The sequence below is a fragment of the Arvicola amphibius genome, chromosome 4 (genome assembly GCF_903992535.2).
Source record: "Arvicola amphibius chromosome 4, mArvAmp1.2, whole genome shotgun sequence".
NCBI classification, from domain to species: Eukaryota; Metazoa; Chordata; class Mammalia; order Rodentia; family Cricetidae; genus Arvicola; species Arvicola amphibius.
The window spans coordinates 46,886,376-46,907,016 of record NC_052050.1 but is presented as its reverse complement, the minus strand read 5'-3'; the positions used below and the strand labels follow the sequence as shown (position 1 = coordinate 46,907,016).

The 20,641-nt window shown below is 50.0% G+C and overlaps 1 protein-coding gene across 1 annotated transcript in view; it reads right to left on the bottom strand.

The window, feature by feature from the left end:
• The window catches only part of Rap1gap2 (RAP1 GTPase activating protein 2), a 101,316-nt gene extending 81,007 nt beyond the window's left edge, over positions 1-20,309 (bottom strand). Inside the window, 2 exon segments of the mRNA XM_042054878.1 lie at positions 12,127-12,211; positions 20,188-20,309. Of these exon segments, the coding sequence (XP_041910812.1) occupies positions 12,127-12,211; positions 20,188-20,276 (174 nt within the window). The 5' untranslated portion in view covers positions 20,277-20,309.
• Positions 20,310-20,641: the final 332 nt, after the last annotated feature.

The following is a 20,641-nucleotide window of genomic DNA, read 5'->3' as shown; positions in this document are numbered from 1 at the left end:
AGTGAGTATTTGTTGAGCCTCTCCTGTGGGCTCCCTGCATTCAGGGGTCTACAGCAGCTGGTAAGGGCAGACAGCCTCATCCCTGACCATGAGAGCTGTAGGGCCAGATCCTCCCAAACCTGCCACATTCTGCTTGCTCCTTTGTAGGCAAATAAATACAAGTCACATCTGGTCTCCAGCTACACAAGTGGAACAAATGGAATCAATGTCTTACAAAAGGGCTGGAGGGAACTATGCAGACAAATACAGTCACACACTAAAGAGACACATGTGAGGACAAAACAAGGTAACGTCGTGGAAGCAGAAAGCAAGCCTTCACCAGACACCAAGCCCACTAGCACCTTGAGTTTGGATTTCCCATCCTCCAGCACAGCGAGAAATAAATTCTAATGTTTATAAACCACATGGTCTAAGACAAAGAAGCACAATTGGACTGAAACAGCTCTCAAGATGCAATCACCTTCCCGAATTACCTACCCAGAGGGGTTTAAATCATATGACAAATGTCCAGATACACAAAGTAGAGACACCAGGGAGACAAGGTGCCACAGGACCATGGAGGAAGAGGGAGGCAAACAGTAACATCAGAGCTACCACAAGTCAGAAGAACAAGCAAGGTTTCTCCCCCAGACTTTGGTGGGAGCAAAGCTCTGCTGACACCTTGATTTCAGACTTCTGGCCTCAAGAGCCGTGGGAGAATATGCTGCTGTTATTTTAAGCCACCCACCAAGTTTGTGGTAATTGTTAGAGGCTCTAGAAACAAATAGACACCCCAGCACCGAAAATTCCATCTCCACACTAAGCCGGGAGCAGAGGGCCTGCAGGAGGTCAGAGCCAGGGTGGTGGGAGACAACAGGAAGGAGACATGTGGGATCTAGTTATTAGTGCTCAGAACTGCACCAGTGGCAACGCTTCAAGAAGAAAAGACATCACCACCCACTGGCTCTCAAGCCCCAGATACTAGACTTGAAGAGCTGGCAGTAACACTTGTGCAAAGGGTAGGAGTAGGCTAGGGACAGAATATGGTAGCACCTGCTGTCAAGTGGTCTCAGGGTAGCATTACGGCCGTTAAAAGAGAAACATGGGTTTGTCGTGAAAGTCACCCTACAGATGTTTGAGTCACTGACCATGACAACAACTGCTGGTCTCTACGGAGACTGAAATATACTGCCTCTATGCTGTCCAGGCCATTACAAAGCCCTTGCCAGCCCATGTCCTCCTTATGCCTCACAGTGACCCAAAGGGCCTATGTCAGAGCTGAGGTTCTCAGAACACTGTAGATCTGCACAGAGTGGCACATTAGATATTAAACTCTGGGATCAAAGGGAAATGAGATGACTCAGAGGATAAAGGTGCTTGCTACTTAAGCCTGGCAACCTGAGTTTTGATTCCTGGGGCTCATATGATGATGGGAGCAAAGCGACTCCCAAAGGTTGTTCTCCAGTCCCGACAAGCACACCATGACATGGACAACACACACAAACAAACAAAGTAATTTTGAAAACCAAAGTCCAAGTCAGGACCAAGACTGCACGAGGCCAAGCACTATCTACTGGTCAAAGAACCAGGTGCTAAGTTCTGGGCCAGAATGAGTGGTCAGACCTCCACATTCATTTAGCATAAGTAGGAGGCAGAGCCCAGGAGGCATCCACACAAGACACCTGAATGTCAAGCGTTCCAACAAGTTCTGAGTTTGAGAGTAAGGCGGACCAGTAACTGAGGCTTGACCAACCTCCTCCAGGCAACAAATGACGAGAAAACAGATAGCTCGGGAAGAGTTCTGCAACCCAGGCTGCACCCCACACAGCCTCCCAGAGCCTTGATGCCCTACCATCAGCCTTCCAACATTCCTTCACAACATCAGCATCAGCCCAGAAATGCAGGCTCATTTCAACATCAGCTGCAGGAAAGGGAACTAGGGGCGAAGCTCTCGGTGGGCACCAACAGATCAGAAAGCATGTTCCAAGGCCAACCTCAGAACTTCCCACAGTCCTGGACAATCCAAGTCTCTGCACAGTCCCATTCAACAACCCTGTGTGAGGAAGACGACCTTGAAGGTCCTTCCTGTGTCCATAGGAACCACCTGGACTATAACTCCTGCTGAAGCCAGATCAGCCTTCCTGAGAATTCAAGAGTCCAGTAAGAAGATTCCTGAAGACCGCTCCTCCAGATCTGACCGGTAGACTGAGCTGGTTTCTACTTTTATCCTCTTCTAAGCATACCATGGATATTTGCAACTAATGGCTAGGAATTTATGTCTGAGACAAGAGCGCAACACAAAATCAGGTCCCTCTGCTGTGGATGTGTGGTAAGACGGAAGACTGGAAGTCCTCAGTAGAAACATGGTAACAACAGAAGAAACAAGGTGTGCATCCTTTCCTAATCCCAGCCCTAATCAAACTGATAATCCTAAACTTAACTCTAGCCCTAACCCTAGCCCTAGCCCTTACCCTAACCCTAAACTCAACTCTATCCCTAGCTGGGGCCCAAAACACTGCTATCTTAGAAGCAAAATGTCACCCTTCAGAAAGAATTTTTTTTTTGCAGGAACAATAATGACTTTGAAGCACCACAAGCCACACATATGTGTTCTGAATGATAAATGCACAGAATTTCAACCAATGACAAGCTCCAGGCACCCACCACATGGGAACTCTTGCTGTCCCTACTCCACAAATGAGGGTGGTAAGGCGCAGAAAACTCATGCAGGTAAGAAGCCCCTTCGTCTTGGGCAGACAGACTCCAGAAACTGTGAAGTTTACCACTTTATAGGTCTGATTACTTTGAGGAAGCCCTTTAGGGACCAGACCACAGGGATTGGATTGGCATCGAAACCAGTGGGGGATCACGGAACCAGTGTGAAGGTGTGGAAAGGGGGCTGGGCTATCGAATCAAAGGAAAGGAGAAAGAGATCCCCAGAAAGGCAATTCAGGGAACTCTGCTGTCCTGACCAACCCACTCACAGAGAGTACAGGGTCCTGGAGGCCTGGAGACCTTGGCCAAGGCCTATAACACAGTCTCTACTGGCTGGTTTTCTTTTTATTAAAAATTTCCGCTTCCTCCCTGCCTCCTCCCAGCCTCCCATTTCCCTCTCTCTCCCCCACTCTCCTCCCCCTCCCTCTCCAGTCTGAAGAGTAGTAAGGGTTCCCTGCCCTGTGGGAAGTCCATGGTCCTCCCCCCTCCATCCAGGTTTAGAAAGGTGAGCATCCAAACAGGCTAGGCCCCTCCAAAGCCAGTACATGCAGTAGGATCAAAACCCAGTGCCATTGTCCTTGGCTGCTCAGCAGCCCTCATTATCCGCTATGTTCAGGGAGTCCGGTTTTATCCCATGCTTTTTCAGTCCCAGTCCTTGGTGAGCTCCCATTAGATCAGCCCCACCATCTCAGTGGGTGGGTACACCCCTCGCGGTCTTGACTTCCTTACTCATGTTCTCCCTCCTTCTGCTCCTCATTTGGACCTTGGGAGCTCAGTCCAGTGTTCCAATGGGGGGGGGGGGGCAGCTCTGTCTCTATCTCCATCCATCGCCAGATGAAGGTTCTATGGTGATATGCAAGATATTCATCACTATGGCTATAGGATTGGGCCATTTCAGGCTCCCTCTCCTCAGCTGCCCAAGGAACTAGCTGGGGATATCTCCCTGGACACCTGGGAACCCCTCTAGAGTCAGGTCTCTTGTAGTCATTCTTAAAGAGAGCCTCAATTGAAAACATGCCCCCACCAGATTGCTGGTTTATAACTGATGTGGAAGGGCCCAGCCCATTGTGGGTGGTGCCACCCCTGGGCTGGTGGTCCTGTGTCCTATAAGAAAGCAGGCTGAGCAAGTCATGAGGAGCAAGCTAGTAAGTAGCATCGTCCATGGCTTGTGCATGAGCTCCTGCCTCCAGGTTCCTGTTCCATTTGAGTTTCTGCCCTGACTGTGATGTGGATCTGTAAGCTGAAAAAAATCCTTTCCTCCCCAAGTTGCTTTCGGTCATGGTGTTTTTTCACAGCTATAGAAACTCTAAGACAGTCTCCATTAGAGACTTCTAAAAAGGGTTAGAGCCATCTGTCGAAAAAACACGGGTTCAAAGATAATGGGAATGGGCAAAGCTTCCACAAGCCAGTGGCTCTGGGCTCCGTACAGAGAAGCAGTGATAACCTGTTTCTCGGGGATAAGAACATCACACAAGTTGTCACTGCCATCAGTCACCACCATGACAGCACCTGCTGAGTCATGGATTGCAGCACTGCTACTCAGTGAGCTGCCAAAACATAGGCACTGTCCCTGCGGGGGTCTGTTGTCCCCATGATGGAGGGAAAGAGACGGAGTCAGGGAGTCTATGAACTTGCTCAGAAGACTCCCTAAGAATGGTAGTGTGTGGTAGCGGTTAGGACACAGGCTCTGGAGCACACCACAGGCTTGCTACTGAGCAACTTCAGGACCTTCAACGAACAGCATAACCTCCTGTGACTATGTCAGGCAGAGGTGCCTAAAGTGACCCCTCTCAAATGACAGCTCCAAATGACTATGGGGGCTTTCCACTGAGCGTGGTTGGACAGGATTGTGACATCATGTGGAAGCTCTCAGGAAAGAGCAGCACAATCAGCACGATCAATGACTGATCCATACACAGGGAAGATGGTGAGTCATCAGCAGGATCAATGACTGATATATACACAGGGGAGAGGGTGAGTCATGAGCTTTCAACTCCTCAGATAGAGGAATGCCACAGCTGGCAGAGATGCCACATACACACGTACACATCTATGGCCAGCGGGTATTTTACTAAGACATCCAAGCAATTAAACAGGGGAAAGAAGGTGATGGTCTTCTCGACAGGTGATGCTGGAACACTGGGATGCCTGTGTGAGGATAAACTAACTGAGCCTTAACATCAAGCTACACACAAAGTAAGTCGACATAGATCTCCATTGGGCTCAGCATCATCAGCCGTTAGAAAAATACAAATTAAAGCATAGTGAGCTGCTAATACACGCCCACTGAGGAGGCTAAAACACTGAAGACTGACAATGGTCAATATTGGCAAAAAACATAGAGCATCCAGGACCTAATGGCACTGCTGGTGGCATGTGGTGGTACAACTTCCACAACTGTCACTTCTGTAAGACACTGAGGATTCGGGAGGTGTAGCTCAGAGGTAGAACACTTAACTAGCATACACAAATACCACAAGAAATAATAATAATAAAATAAAGATAAAGACTCAGGCCAGGCATGCTCATGCCTGTAGTCTCAGCACACAGGAGACTAAGGGAGGCAGTAAATGTAAGGCCAGACTAGCCTACAGAATGAGACTCGGGTCTCATAGAAAAAACAGCAAAAAGTTCACCTACTGTTCAGTGCAATGATTCTATTCCTTGATAATCCAAGAGAAAAGAAAACACAAGTTCAAACAAAATTATACTACAGCAGTCAGAGTTTTTGACTTTTAGCATAGGCCAAACCAAAAACAATTCAGCTGCCCCTCAACTGGAACACAAGTAAACCATTGTGTCTTCATATGACAGAGTATTGCATCATCATCATCGTAATGATAATAATAATAATAATAATAATAATAATAATAATAATAATAATAATAAATTGGCTAGGGGCTGTCATGGGGACAAAGTTGAGAGATGACTGGCCATGGGTCAATATGACAAGTCAAGGAGGGAGAGAATAGTGAGCTCAGAAGAAAGGTGAGCTGGAGCCTTAGCCCAAAGAGATGCTAAGAATGCCCTCTGATGTCCAGTTCCTTTACACATACAAAGTTTGTACAGCTGCCTCACCTACCACTGAGGGAGAGTGGGAGGAGGGATGAGTGGCTCTGGGGACAAAGCCCTGAAGGAGCAATATAGGAGCAGACTGTTGGCACCTCTCTCAGGGGAGCCACCAGCCCCCACCACCTTATTCTCCAGAGGAGAACATCTGGCCCGGAATGCCTCAGACTTGTATGAGGAGAACTTGAGAAGCTAAACAAGGGTCCCAGGCCAGCTGAACAGCCTATTTGGGACTCCAAACACAACCCCGCCAATTCAGGTCACAGTCAGCTCAAGCCCTAAAGTAATCAATGTCTAGGAGATGCTTCTAGGGCATTCCCAGTGTCTAGGACATTCTTCCATAAACCTGAGGGCCAGCCCTAATTCCTTCCCCTCCTCAGTGCAGCAAGATCTGGTCTACAGTCCCAAGGGGCCGCCCAACCTTGTCTCCCAGGGCCTTCATCTCCTTCATCTTTAGCTCTTCCTCTCTTCCCCACTGAGAAGCTACTTTTAATCTGTGGGCTTCTCACATGCTGAGCCATATGGCTTCTTCTGCTAAATTACAATCCCCTGTGGAGGCTCTTTGAGGGTCAAGGACCAATGCTTCTGGGTGGCCCCAGGGGGACCCATAGAAAGCCAGGCATACTGTGGGGTCTGCTAAATGCCAACCGGTCCTTTCAGACATGGAAAGCAAATTCATAAAGAATGAAGCTCTGGCAGCAATCTACTGCACACTCAGGCAGCCAGTCCCAGCCCCACTCCTAGCCGACACCACCCATTCTCAGCTTGGGCTCTGACTGGGAACTGGGCTCCTGTTTCAGCCCATCTGCTCAGCTTTTTCTCAGCTTCATACTGGGGGTAGGAAATTCCCTAGGAAAACAAGCTGCACAGAGAGAGAGGAGGACCAGTCTGAGGCTCCACCTATCCAAAAAGAAAATGGATCATCAATCCCTGACCCAAGCCAATCAACCAAAGGAGTATTCTGCACCTGAGTCACGCGACCAAGAGAAACAGGTGAGCCCTTCTCTTGCTTGGATGGCAGAAAACAGATTCAAGGGACTAGGGAGATGGTTCACTCATAAAGAAGTTGCCATGTAAGCATCAGGACTTGAGTTCAATCCCCAGAACCCATTAAAAAAAACCAGGCATGGGGCCAACAGATATGGCTCAGCAAGTAAAGTAAAAGGCACTTTCTGCCAAACCTGACGACCTGAACTCTGGGATCCATATGGTGGAATGAGAGGCGACTTCTACTAGTTTTTCCCTGACCCCCATACTTGAGATGTGGCACATATGTACACACACACACACATACACACACACACACATACAGAGAGAGAGAGAGAGAAAGAGAGAGAGAGAGAGAGAGAGAGAGAGAGAGAGAGAGAGAGAGAGAGAGAGAGAGAGAGAGAGAGAGAGAAGATACTTTTAACCTTAGCTCTACAGAGGCAGAAACAAGCTAGCGGGCTACTGGGTAGATAAAATATCCTGGGTTCGACGGCCGGCCAACTTGGCTTACTTAGCAAGCTCTCAGCCAGTGAGAGATACTGTCTCAAAAAATAACATGAGCCGGGTGGTGGTGGCACACGCCTTTTATTCCAGCACTTGGGAGGCAGAGGCAGGCAGATTTTTGTGAGTTCAAGGCCAGCCTGGTCTACAGCAAAGGCTCAACGGACATGCAAGGGTGAGAGTAAGAAAAGATAATGGGGAGTGGGCATAATCAAATATAGTGTGTGTGTGTGTGTGTGTGTGTGTGCACGTGTGTGTGTATGTATGTGTGTGTGTGTGTGTGTGTGTGTGTGTGTAATTTCCAAAGAACAAAAAGAGCAAAATAAAAATGTGATTGTTTGATGCCACCCTGGAAACAGAAACAAAAACAGGGACTCATGAAAAGATCTCCTAGCTATAAGACAGAGACTCGAGAGATGGTTCAATGGTTAAGATTGCTCTTCCAAAGAACCTGGGTTCAATTCCCAACACCCACATGGCAAGTCACAACCACCTGTAACTTAATCTCCAAGGGGGGTCAGACACCCTCTTCTGCCCTCCACAGGCACTGCATACACAATGCTCACAGATCTACATGAGGGTAAAATACCTATGCACATTTGTAAATGAATGAATGAATGAATGAATGAATGAATGAATGAATAAATAAATAAATAAATAAATAAATAAATAAATAAATAAAAGTTAAAGATTCAGACAAAGGCCCAGAGCACACTCCTTTAACCTGACTGGTTTCAGGACAGCTCAGCCACCCTAAGCCAGGGGTCAAGGGCCCCAAAGACCAAGAAAGGGTCCCTCCAGGAGCTCAGTGCCAGGCAGGATGGACGAATCAGCAAAGAGAACAGCACTGATGGGTGAGTGCAGCCTTGGGACTCTCCATCTGCGCTGAACCAATCAGTGTGCATTAAGTTCCTGGAAAGCAGTTAGCTTCATACAATGGGGACATTTCCTAGCCAGAGAGTCAAACCATAGCCACAGAATAACATGACAGACAGAGACCAGACACAACAGGCTCCAACCCCAGCTACATACAAGATCCCCACCCAGAATCTTCAAGGCAAGCCCAGCTCCCTCATTTCCTAGCTGACCCTGCCTTTGGAGTCTGGACACAAAAGTCACAGACTGGGAACTTCTTGAGCTGAATCCTGAGTTTTTCAAAAGATGATGTCTGATGCAGGGGATGACTTCTGATTGTGAGCCTTAGAGTTCACCGAGGATGGTTGAGGGTCTGCTCTGGGCCTGCCTGAGGCTCCCTCCCTGACAACCCCAAAAACCCCCATAGTCAAAATGCTCTCTCTCCCTCTTCCTCTCCCTCCCTCTCTCTTTCCCTCCCCCTCCTTCTCTCTCTCCCCCCTCTCTTTCTCCCTCTCCCTCACCCTCTTCCACTCACTCTCCCTTTCTTTCTCCCTCCCCTCTCCCCTTCCTCTCCCTTTTTCTCTCTTTCTCTCTCCCTCCCCCTCCCCCTCTTCTGCTTTCTCTTCCTCTCCTTCTCTCTCCCTCCCTCTCTTTCTCCCTCCTCCCTACCCCTCCTCTCCCTCTCCCCCTCTTCTTCACCCTTTCCTCTCTCTCCCTCCCCCTCCCCCTCTTCTGCCCCCTCTTCCTCTCCTCTCTCCCTCCCTCTCTCTTTCTCCCTCCTCCTCACCCCTCCTCTCCCCCTCCTCCTTTTCCTCCCCCTTTTCTCTCTCTCTCTCTCCCTCCCCCTCTCCCTCTTCAGCTCTTTCCTCTCCCACTCAGTCTCTTTCTACCATGTGGTCCTCCCCGTCCCACAGGTCCACACATTAGTGTCACCCTGTCTCAGGGGACTGTCGACACTCTCTGACGCTCAGCATCTCCACTCACTCCTCAGCACTGCCATCTGCTGTCACCCCACCTCTCCAGGAAGGGCCTTAGTCATAGCAAACACCAGGCCATTCTGCACAGTGTTCCTCTGTGCCATCCACATCACACTTGGCCTCACCCCAGCAGCTGGCTCGGCTGTCCGTCCCTCACGGTGAAATGCTCTTCCCTCTGTGTCCTTATGCAGCTTCTTCCACCACACCATCCTGAGAACATGTCCTCTTTCCACTCCACACCCTCCTTAGACAGCCGCCTCAGGCCTGTGGACACAGCATGATCAACCTGACCCTTCTTCCTGCTGAGCTATCTCACCTCAGAAAAACGCTTGCACCAAGTTCTATTGCTCCAGACCTCAGGCCCATTCTTGCCTCCTCTCTTCAAACCACCTTGTCTCGTCAACCTACCGCCTGAGAACTCTGAGCTCTATGTTTAAATAACCCTGCTAGTGCCCTGGACAAAAATTCCACCCTCTTCCCCGTCCTCCAGCAGTGGCCTCCAGGACAACTGCTCGTTCTCACTCTGTTCCAGTCCTCGCAGCAGTCAGGATAAATGCTTGCAGGCCCATCACAGCCAGGGGCAGTGGACACCTATGATCTCTGCATTAGGAGGCCAAAGCCAGAAGGATCAACAGTCAGAGTTACACAGTAAGACCTTGTCTAAAACAAAACAAAAACAAAACAGCACCTCTCCAAGGCCCTTAGTTAGGAAAAAAATCTAAAAACCTTAAGCAAAACTTCTGCTTGACCTATAGTCTGCCTTCAGGTCCCTAACTCAGGATGCTCCAGTGCTTCTGATCTTTTCAAGTTCCTCTCTCTCCTTCCACCTCATCTCTGGGATCGCTGGGCTGCTCTGGGTCTCTGGTCACCAGGAATGCTGCTGAGTTGCAGGTGCCATTGGGCAATCAAAGCAGGGCCTGTGATGGCATTCCTGAGAGGCTCTCCGACACTGCAAGTGTGGCTGGTCCTTTCACCTCACTCTGCGTAGCCAGGGTCCTAAATGCCGCTCTGACTCTACCTTAGTGTAAGGCTTCCTCAACTCTCAGAGCCCATCTGATCTGAAATAGCATTTCCTCAAAGAAGCCCCACGTGCCCCTCTCCAAGACCTCCTCACGTCCTGCCCCCCTCCAAGACCTCCTCAAGTCCTGCCCTCTGTCCTCCCTGAAGGATATGGAGCTTCCTCTGAGGACATTCACCTCCCCTAACTGTCCATCACTCACACTTGCCTTTCCCTTTTCAACTTCTGGCTCCCTGGGTGGATATGAACTCCAAGAAAAGAATAGACCACGATATCTTATCCATCCCTGGGTCACTGAAGAAGACCCACCCAGCACTGGGCCTGTGGTCTCGGCAGTCCCTGCAACGGTCCTGTCTACTCTGTGTCCATTTCCCCTCTGGAGCAGTGCTTCAGTTTTCCTTCCAGGAGCCACCCCACTCCTTCTCTCAGTTTCCCTGGTGTCGGTCACGAGGTTCAAGCCTGTCCAATCACAGCATTCCATTTTGCTAGCCAGTGAGCTTCCTCCCTGGGTCTCTGTCAGAACTACTAGCAAAAAGCTATTCTTTTTCCATGAGAGCTACATAGGAGCTGCAGCCACTGTCCCACGTCACTAAAGCAAAGCTTAACAAAGAACAAAAACACGAAAACATCGCAGAAGAGAGCGAGTGAGTGAGCGGGGCAGCTCCCCCAGGCGAGGCCATGCCTGGGAAAGTTCCTAGGCTGGAGTGAGTAGTGTTTCTGTCACTTACAACCAAGAGTCCTGACTAACGCAATGCTCCAATAAACACCGGGTGTTGAATGAACTAAACAGTCATGCAAGCGGAGTCTGCCAAGAGAACTCTCTGACTCCTCCTAGGCCTCCTCATTCTCCCTATAAACACTTGCTCGCCATGAGCAGAGACGATCTTCCCACGACCAGCTCTGCAGACTGAAGGGCTGGAACTCAGACCGACCTCATGGTCCTCGGTGTTACTCTGTGCCAGCAAAACACCCCAGCAGTTGGGTCACATACTACCCCAGACTAGGCTGACAAAGGTGGCCTGGCTTTGGATACCCAGGTATTTCCACCAAGAAAAGAGTTGTACCATCCATCCTGTACCCTGTCCCACCCATCTCTGAATGCCGGGCCCAACTAGGGCTGTGCTACCGTTGTCAACAGTCACACAAACGCCACGCTGCTCAACACGGGGTAGACATATGCCATGGGGTGCAGTTTATCTGCTGCCTTTGGGGTGTCAGGGAAGAGGGGAGCCACACTAAGCAGCGGGAAGAGATGTCAATCACTTCTTGGGAGTCGTCTCAGAGCAGAGCCTCAGGACCAGCATACCAGCAGGCCTCGGAGGCCTTCAGATGACACAGGAGGCAGGAAACGTCCTCACATCTAGTCTTTATCCCACACAATGTGAAGCTGCAAGCTGAGGGTGGGGTGCAGCTGAGCCAACGGTCCTCCTTGGAGCTCAGCCTAGGGTGGTCATCCCATGGTAGCTGGAGGTGGGCACAAAAAGCAGGAGGGTGTGGAAGGGGGACAAAGTCCCCTTGCTGGGAAGGGGAGGTCCTAGGCTTAGAACCAAAGATGGGGTTCTCTCCAAAGGAGGCTTCCAACTGAAGCCTCAGCACAAGTCGCCCATAGAGACTAAAGCAACAGACAACTTTCCCACAGAGACTAGGGCAGCAAAGCCATCTTAGAGGGGCCCATCAAAGGCAGGTCCCGCCTATCTTGGATGGTGGCCCCTTTGTTACCTAGTTGCATTCTGTCCCTCTTCTTTCTCCAACGTGGACTCCTGGTTCCCAATCCCACCATTCCCCATGATTCTCACTAATCCAAGCATCCTGCCTACCCCGCTGCAGACAAGGTCTACTTCTCCACTGCACCTGACACAGACTCCACACGGGTCACACCTTCCTTCCGCTCCACCCAACGTAACAAGACTGTCTCCCGAAGTGCGGGACACTCCATGGCCCTCACTGAAACCGAAGCAGCTGGACAAGACGCTAAAACAACATAGGCATCCCCTCCCTCCCGCTTCCTGACTTTGAGCCTCTTACCTTCATGGTTGGGGGTGCAGTGAGAGGAGGGGACAGTGGCCGATCTGGGAGGGTCACATCCGAGCTGTTGGCCAGCTCCTGCTTCCTGCAAAGAGACCAAAAGACACAGAAACTGTGAGTAAAGCCTGTCTTGAACCTTCCCTCTGTGGTCTAAGAGCGGCTGAGCCTGAAGACATGGAGAATGATGCAGAAAACTAAAGCTGACTGCATTTCTTCCCTGGGACGTACTAACACCGAAAGCAGTGCTGTGGCAAGGCCAGGCCCTAGTCCTCCAGGACAGGTAAGTCCCCGGGGCCATGCCAGAACCTCCAAGGATGGACCCCAAGAATCTGCTTTACCTAGCTTCTCACACGGTTCTGATGTACCCAAAGTCTCAGAACCACCAGTTTTAAAAGACAGGACTAGGGTCAGAGAGAGACAGGGAGAGGGGTCATCATGTAGAATTCATTTTCACATGGGCGTCTCTGTCCATTTGGACATGCACACATACACACACACCAAAAGAAAAAACCCTGCACACACACACACACACACACACACACACACACACACAGACACACACACACACACACACACACACACATACATCCTGGCCATAGATCCAATCCTTGTGAGGACAAGGTTGCCTACTATAGAAGCTGCAGGTAAAACTTGTTTCAGTCCATATGGGATAGAACCAGGTTTGAGGCAGCTAAACAGAGTTGAGTCACCATGGAAACGCTGCTCTCACACAATCCCCACTTCCCATCTGGCCCTTGCTGGTGACCAGAGAGAGCTTGTTTGCTGTCCCATCACCAGGCAGACTGCTTAGGTTGGGAGAAACCTCCAGAGCGAGTTATGCAACAGGGCCATCTGGTCAGAGATGAGGGATTTCCCTAATGGGCCATGGACTCTGATGTGCCCTAGAGGGGAGGAATGGAAAGGCCAGACAATAACCCTAAGAGACTATAAAGATCCTAACTGAGCTGTTAAAGCCTTAAACTCAGAGAAGCCCCACCATGAAGCACCCAACAGGCAGCCCATTACCCATGTCTGTGTTAAAGGACCAAGACCCGCTGTTCACCATTGAAGAGAACACTCTGTACCTCTTCCCAGATCATGTCCTGCCAGTAGTAGTGACAGCCCCAATCCAGGCTGCTCCATGAAGGAAACCCACATTCCGTAGATCCATACTCCCCAACTTTGTGGAGAGAAATCCCTGCCCTGGAGCCCAGATACAATCTCACACTAGCTCCCCCAGATCACAGGCCAGAACTGTGTAATACTTGAGAAACCTAGCTAGGACAGCACCACACTGTCTACCACAGAGCCCCTTGCTTTGCTCGCAGCCAGCCACCCGCTCTGTCCTCTAAGCAGCCAGACAGGGAGACTGGTGAACATCTGGCTTGGCTCAGGATCCACATGACTCCACTAACCTCAACCCTGGCCAGCTCCCTTTCTCTACTCCATCTGCCTGCGTCCTTACTTCTTAGGGCACCTTGGTAAGAGGATTTAAGTGGGAGAGGTCTCCTCCCTCCTGATCCAGACTGTTATTGGCCCAAGAACCAGAAAGGACAAGATTCAGCAGTGTGTGTGTGTGTGTGTGTGTGTGTGTGTGTGTGTGTGTGTGTGTGCATCTCAACACAAGTCACCAGCCTCACTTTCCATGTATCGACTCAGCCCTGGCAGCTCTGCTGCCCTCACTGCCTCCTGATGAAGCTGGACCAGCATGGCCTCTGCCTTCTGCCCACTGCCACTCATCCCTCTTTCAAGCAGCCACTTCTCTTGATGGGCCTGTCCCATGGGAGCCAGAAAAGGAAAAAGGGAAGGTTGATCAAGGGTGGGAAATACCATACTCAGGTACCCCAGGCAGAGATTAGGGCAACTCCCTTGGGAGTTGGGAAGCTGGTAGGGAATGGAGAAGAGGCAAATCCTCCATGAGGGAATGCAGGCTGCTCTGGGCTCAACTTCCAGCCAGGCCTTGGTAGGTGGACAACTTCAAGTGCACCTATAACAGAGGCACACTTACCATCCCTCTTGGCACACTCCTGACTCCTTCCCTTCCTCCAATCTAAGAGCTCAATTCCTACTGTCAGTTAAACTGTGTCCCCTCAAAAAAGGGTATATTGACATTCAATCTGTAGCACCTCTGAATGGGGCCTTATTTGAAAAAAGAGTCTCTGCAGATGTAATCGAGTCAAGATGAAGCCGTGAGGGGCTGGAGAGATGGCTCAGAGGTTAAGAGCACTGACTGCTCTTTCCAGAGGATCTGAGTTCAATTCCCAGCAACCACATGGTGGCTCACAGCCATCTATAATGAGATCTGGTGCCCTCTTCTAGCATGTAAGCATACATGGAAGGATGAAGCCGTGAAATGGGCCTTTACTATGCCCAGTGCCCACGTAAGAAGAGACCCATGTCACCATCACGGCATGATGGACTTAGACGGTAGAGTGACTTGGCTGCAGGTGGCGGAATGCAGAGGATTGCACCCACCGCCAGGAACTAGAAGAGACAGGGAGGACTCTTCTCCACGGCCATCAAGCGTTTCTACTGACATCTTGTTGGAGTCCCAACTTCCAGCGCTGAGATAAGGAATGTCTGCTGCCTCTAGCCAATTCTAGCACTTGGTCACAACAGCCCTGGGAAAGTAATAACACGGGACAAGTTCTCACCTCTATACTTATCATCCTTGTGACTGAAAGACCAGAATGAAGAAGGTGAAACCCCAGCTTCTACCACAACCCCACCCCCTAACCTGATCAGCTGAGTCCGACCTTGCCCTGCCCGAGCCCTCATGACAATGACATTTCCATGTGAGCTATTGTCACCCCCAGGCCAGACCTAGGCACCAGCTGGCACAAAGATAAGATAAGGTGAGAGCCACACACGCAGCGCGGTTCCTGCTCTTTCTCTCTCACTCGGCAAACACATCACACAGGAGAAGGTGAAACTGATGTGATTCTATCCAGGGATAACCTTGACCACTCTCACTGGTTATAAGCAAAAAGTAAATCATTAGCAGAAGCAACAAGATTCTTGTGATCTACAGTGTCGTGACTCTGAGATTGAAAACTGCCCCTCCCACTGACCCAAACATGAGCATAGGCTGTAAGGATTCATGGCCCAGTATGTATCCAGGAAACACGTAAGGGAAGGTGCTGGTGATAGGGACAGGTGGTGGGGAGGAGAGGGGACAGAAGGATGGTGAGAAGGCAGAGAGGAGGAGGAAGAGCCTGCTCTCGGCTGAAACACAGAGGCGTGCAGGCACTAAATGGGCAGGTCACCGGGGGTTTCTGAAGGCACTACCCACTCAGCATACCTGCTGCCGCAGAGCCAAATGGGCTAATGCTCTCGACTCTGAGATTGACTCCTTGAAGCCTAGGAGATCTCAGGGCAGAGGGGAAGGTGCAGGGCAGCCAGAAGAGTCCCCCACCTGGCTTTAGCAAAATACAGTCTAAGCAGAGAAGAACAGTAAAGTTGGGCAGAGCCCTTGGGAGGTCTCTATGACGGCAGCTCAGCATCCAGGATTCATGTCTCTACCCTCAAAAGGCCTGGGCCTTTTGCAACAACACTTGGCCTTTTGCACACTGCTATGCAGTGTCCTACAGCCAGAATCAAGGAATTCCTGGGTTCAAGTTCGGTTCTTCCTGCTACTCTGTCACATGACCTCACCTCCCTGCCTTGGAGCCTTCAACTGCAAACACAGGAGTAGCAATGTTCTGAGGAAGTAAAAGCAATGCTGTGGAATAAAAATATGAAGTTCTGTACAAATTTAGACTAGGGTAGTGACAATATGATTCATAAAATGGTGATGAGGGACCAGCAAAATGGCTCAATGGGCAAAGCCACAAAAGCCTGAGTTCAGTCTCCAAGCCCCACATGGTAGAAAGAAAGAAAGAACTGACTCCCACCTGCACACTGTGGCATATGGGCACACCAGTGCACATGCACACACAAAGAGGTGTGTGCACTGGAGCACACTTTTTAAAAAAAAAAAAAACTAAGGTATCAATCCATAAACAAAACCAAATGGTGATCTAGCCTCCAAGTGGAGAAAGAGTAGTAAGGATCCAGGCTGTTTAAACGTCTTGAAAAACATTTCTATCATCCCAAATAAAGTAACAGCCCTCGGCCCTGGAGATCTGCTCCCAGGATCAAAAACACCCACTGGTTAATAATCAACAGCAAGAAAATACCCACCTAGCAACAGATGGCCCTGGGGCCAGGTGCAAGGCCTCCCCGGCAGAATTCTCGCAAACCTTCGTCTCCCAGCACCCCAGCTCCCCAGCCACCCCACAGGCACTTACACTTGCTTTCCAAATCAGCCAGACTAGAGGAACACAGACAGTTGGATGCTTTGACTAGCTTCTCGAGAGAAGGAAACAAAAAGGGATGTAAAACATGAGACATGGGAGGAAAAGGGAGAAATGACCCAAATGTCCCAGACAGTGAGTGATGGACCAGATGCACACCATCTATAAAATGGGATATTGCTTCACCATGAACAGCAATGACACACAGATACACTCTATGGTACAGACGAACTCTGAAAGCACAATGGTAGGTGAAAACAGCCAATCAAATAGGGACACGTGCTCCATCAGTGGTTCTCAACCTATGGGTTGTGACCCCTTTCACAAGGGTCACCTAAGAACATCAGAAAATACATATATTTACACTATTATTTATAACAGTAGCAAAACTACACTTATGAAGTATCAATAAAAATAATTTTATGGTTGGGGTGAGCACAACATGAGGAACTGTATGTATTAAAGGATTGCAGCTTTAGGAAGGTTGCAAACCCTTGCTCTAGATAGCTCCCTTTCCATGAGAGGTCCAAAACTGGCAAATTCAAAGCCAGAATGCAGATTAGCAGTTGCCAAGATATTGAAGGAGGTGGGCAAAGGGAATGTGGCTAATGAGTGGTTAAAATGTTCTAGAACCCGACTGTCATAGTGACTGCACAGCCCTGTGAGTGTGGTCAAATCCAGAGGACTCCACAGACTTTCAAAGGATGAATTTCATGGAATATGAATTATATCTCAATTTTGGAAAAAGGAACAAGCAGAAGGGGCTGTAGGTTCCTGCTGCTGAGTTTCTTCTCCAGCTGTCCTTGAGTCTACTAAGCCCCAAGTGATGAGTGGGTCCTTGCTTTGCGGCAAAGGTGGTGACCACACATGGCACTGAGTGGGGCTTCCTTGCTACTGTCACCTATTGAAGGCCCTGTTCTACCCCACAGCCAGCATTCTTAAGCACCTGCAGCTCAGTCATGCGTTAGGAGAAAAGTTAGAGTTCTACCTTTCACATGTCCTGCCCTACAGAGCCAACTAAATCAGAAGCCATGGGCTAAAAACCTGAGCGAAATCAAATGCTCCAAGAGAATTCATCCTGAGACACAGACAGAGGAGGGAGAGGTGGCTGAGAAGTCAGGCTGAGCTCTGGTCCTGGTGAACAGCACCCTCCGCCTCTTGGTGTCTTTGCTCTCTCTTCTGCGGAGCAGACAGAATGGGTGCGCTGACTCTGGACTCCTGTTCCCTCTACAGGAGTAGACTTCATGGGAGCAGAAAGTCATGTGGCCACAGGACAAGCTGGGCAGAGCATAGACCGCAGGGACCAGGCAGTGGAGGCTGAGAGTTCATGCTCGAAGAAGTCTGCCAGAAGTCAGCCACGGTGGTGCACAACTTTAACCCCAGCACTCTGGAGGCAGAGTCAGGCAGATCTCTGAGTTCAAGGCCAGACTGGTCAAGTTTCAGGACAGTCAGGGCTACATAGAGAAACATTGTCTCAAAAAGAAGAAGGGGATGAAGAGGAAGAGGAGGAGGAGGAGACAGTGGAGGAGGAGGAAGAAGAGGAGGAAGAGGAAGAGGAAGAGGAAGAGGAAGAGGAAGAAGAAGAAGAAGAAGAAGAAGAAGAAGAAGAAGAAGAAGAAGAAGAAGAAGAAGAAGAAGAAGAAGAAGAAGAAACAACAGCAACAGCAGCAGCAGCTGCCAGGCCACTTACTGAGACCCAGACTCAGCAGCATGCTCACACCGCCCTCATTCCAGCACCCAGGTAATGCTGTGATGTCATTCATTATGGGTGGGAAACAAAGTCTTCCAAAGTCCATGCTAACTTTATAAATTAGAAAGCCAGACTCCAGCCCCGAGGGAGGGAGGCAGGCAGTTCAAGAGCACTAGTGTGAGTATCTGACAGGCCTCAACCTGACGCCCAACATCAGCACTGACTAGCTATGTGGTCAGTTTATTTCCCCTCTCTGCCTGTCAGCTTCCTCATCAGAAATGGTGCTAGTCTCCCTACCCTGACGTTCTGGAAAAGGCTTGGAAAGTCCTCAGAACAGTGTCTGGGTGTACACAACAGAAGCACATTGGAAGATCACTGTTGCTCCACCTGGCAGAAGTAAGTCTGCTGGAGAAGGAGCAGGAAGCCAGTCAGAGAGCAGAAGTAGACCAAGGCAGGAAAAGATATAAAATCTCGGTAACTTGGATGTGGGTGTTCCTGAGTCTAGGGGGCTGAGTGTGAGAGCCCGACTCCTAGCCTGGGGAAGAGAGAGAAAGTGGCACAGACACCATGAGTGTGCACAAGGACCAGGGCATTTATATCTGCCTGGCTATGCTGGGGCCAATGTCCCGAGAAGGGCAGGACCCTGAAGAACTAACAGTGCGGAGAAGGCAGGGGCACAAGATCCAGAATGAGAGGGTATAGTGGAAGAAGTCCCTTGATGAGTCCTACAGCATAGAACAGCAGGGTTGTTGACCCGGGTGCTCCATCTCATCCTCACATATAGCCTAAGGTCACCCAGAGATCCAAAGCACAATGCTGGACCTCTGGTGACTTGAATCTCTCCCAAATAGCAACCCACCCCAGCCCAGTTCAATCCCATGGTTCAAGGATAGAGACCAGCAGCACATGGGAGAAACTGGGGAGATGTCATCTGATAGCTTAATTATATAGTCAGAGAATAACAAAGATGCCTCCTTCCTCTTCTTCTAAGAGAAGTCAGCATAAAGCTGAGGATGCCAGAAATGAGCAGCCACAACCCCAGAAAATATATCAGGAAGCTCTCCACATTTATTGACAGACATTTACAAAGCATCTGCTGACTAGCAGCGCCCTACGTAAAGGAAGAAAAGAGGGGGCTAATGGAGTTCACAGGTTCCCATAAGGTGTGAACAAACAGCAGAGGCTCGGGCTGGGGAGGGGAAGGCCCAGAGTTGCACAGAAGACAGTTAGGTATGCTAGGCATAGACTCTGCTACAAGCCACACTCAAGTAGCAAGAAACTCCTGCATCTGGGAAGCTGGGGAAGCCTGCTCGAGGTTAGGGAGATGGCTGCAGCATCTCTTTTTGGATGTGTTGATTACAGACGGCCCTGCCCTTCCCTAAAGAACCTTGAAGCCCTAAACTGGGCCAAGGGTAAGAGAAAGAGCAGCCAGAAGGCACAAGACACAACAAGACCAATGAGCCACAGAGAGCCAGCTGTGAGCAGCCAATCACCGCCTGTGGGGTACCCACACAGGCAAGCCATCCTGAGAAGGTGAGCCTTTGCTGAGCCAGCAACTCTCAGGGCTGGCTGAAGCACTACAGCTCACACGTGAGCAGGCGGGAGCTCCCGCGGTCCAGTGAGGGCCTCAAGTCACAGCACGGAAATGAGAGAGGTGGGCTTTGCACCCCAGTTCTCTGACATCGGTTCCACTGTTCCTTCCCTTCATCGTGAGGAATGCATCTCGGCCTGGCCTGCCTGCCACAGCAGGAGTCAGGGGGGGGGGGCACCAGTGTGCCCTCTCTTGCCCTCTAAGCTTGAGTTTTGGCAATCAAGGCAGGCTGACTCTGCAGAGCCGGGATGTCTGGGTTATTTCCAAGTATCCAAGAAGATCCAGGCAGAAACGAAAAGCACAAACCATCCTAGTGGCACTCTACACCCACATAAAGGAAACAGAGATACGTAACAAAGTACCATGAGGTCCAGGGAACATGGAGCCTACTGAGAGACAAGCTAAGGTAAAAGAGAGGAAGATAGACAGCGATCCTCCAAAGGCTGACACCAGCAATCCACAAGGGCTTCTCATTAACTACTCACCAACATCCTTTGGCCGAAGTATTATCGGTTCCATTGTGCTGATGGGGAAACTGAGGCTCAGATATGTTAAGCAACTTGCCCATGGTCATGTTCCTGGAAAGTAGCAGAGCAAGCCTTGAACTAGGGTTGTCTGGCTCCAGAGTCCATGACCCTGACCACGAGCAAAAGGGGGACCTCCATGTCGCCCTGCTTCCCTGCATGGGGTGCATGCAACTCTGCTGGCTGCTGAGATGGTGTGGGACAGTCTGCATTGCAACACTCTGGCTTTTACAGGAACCTATTCAGAGCAGGCCATGCTGATTGTCCTTTTATGGTAATGGCTCAAAGTTGCCTTCAAGAGCAAGTCCATTAAAGCGAAACAGAGCCAGTTAAAGGAAAACTTTGAAGAATGTGACAAGAGCAGGGAAGGGCGTCTAACGACAGCGGAGTAGGTGATCATGGGCACTAAGCAATC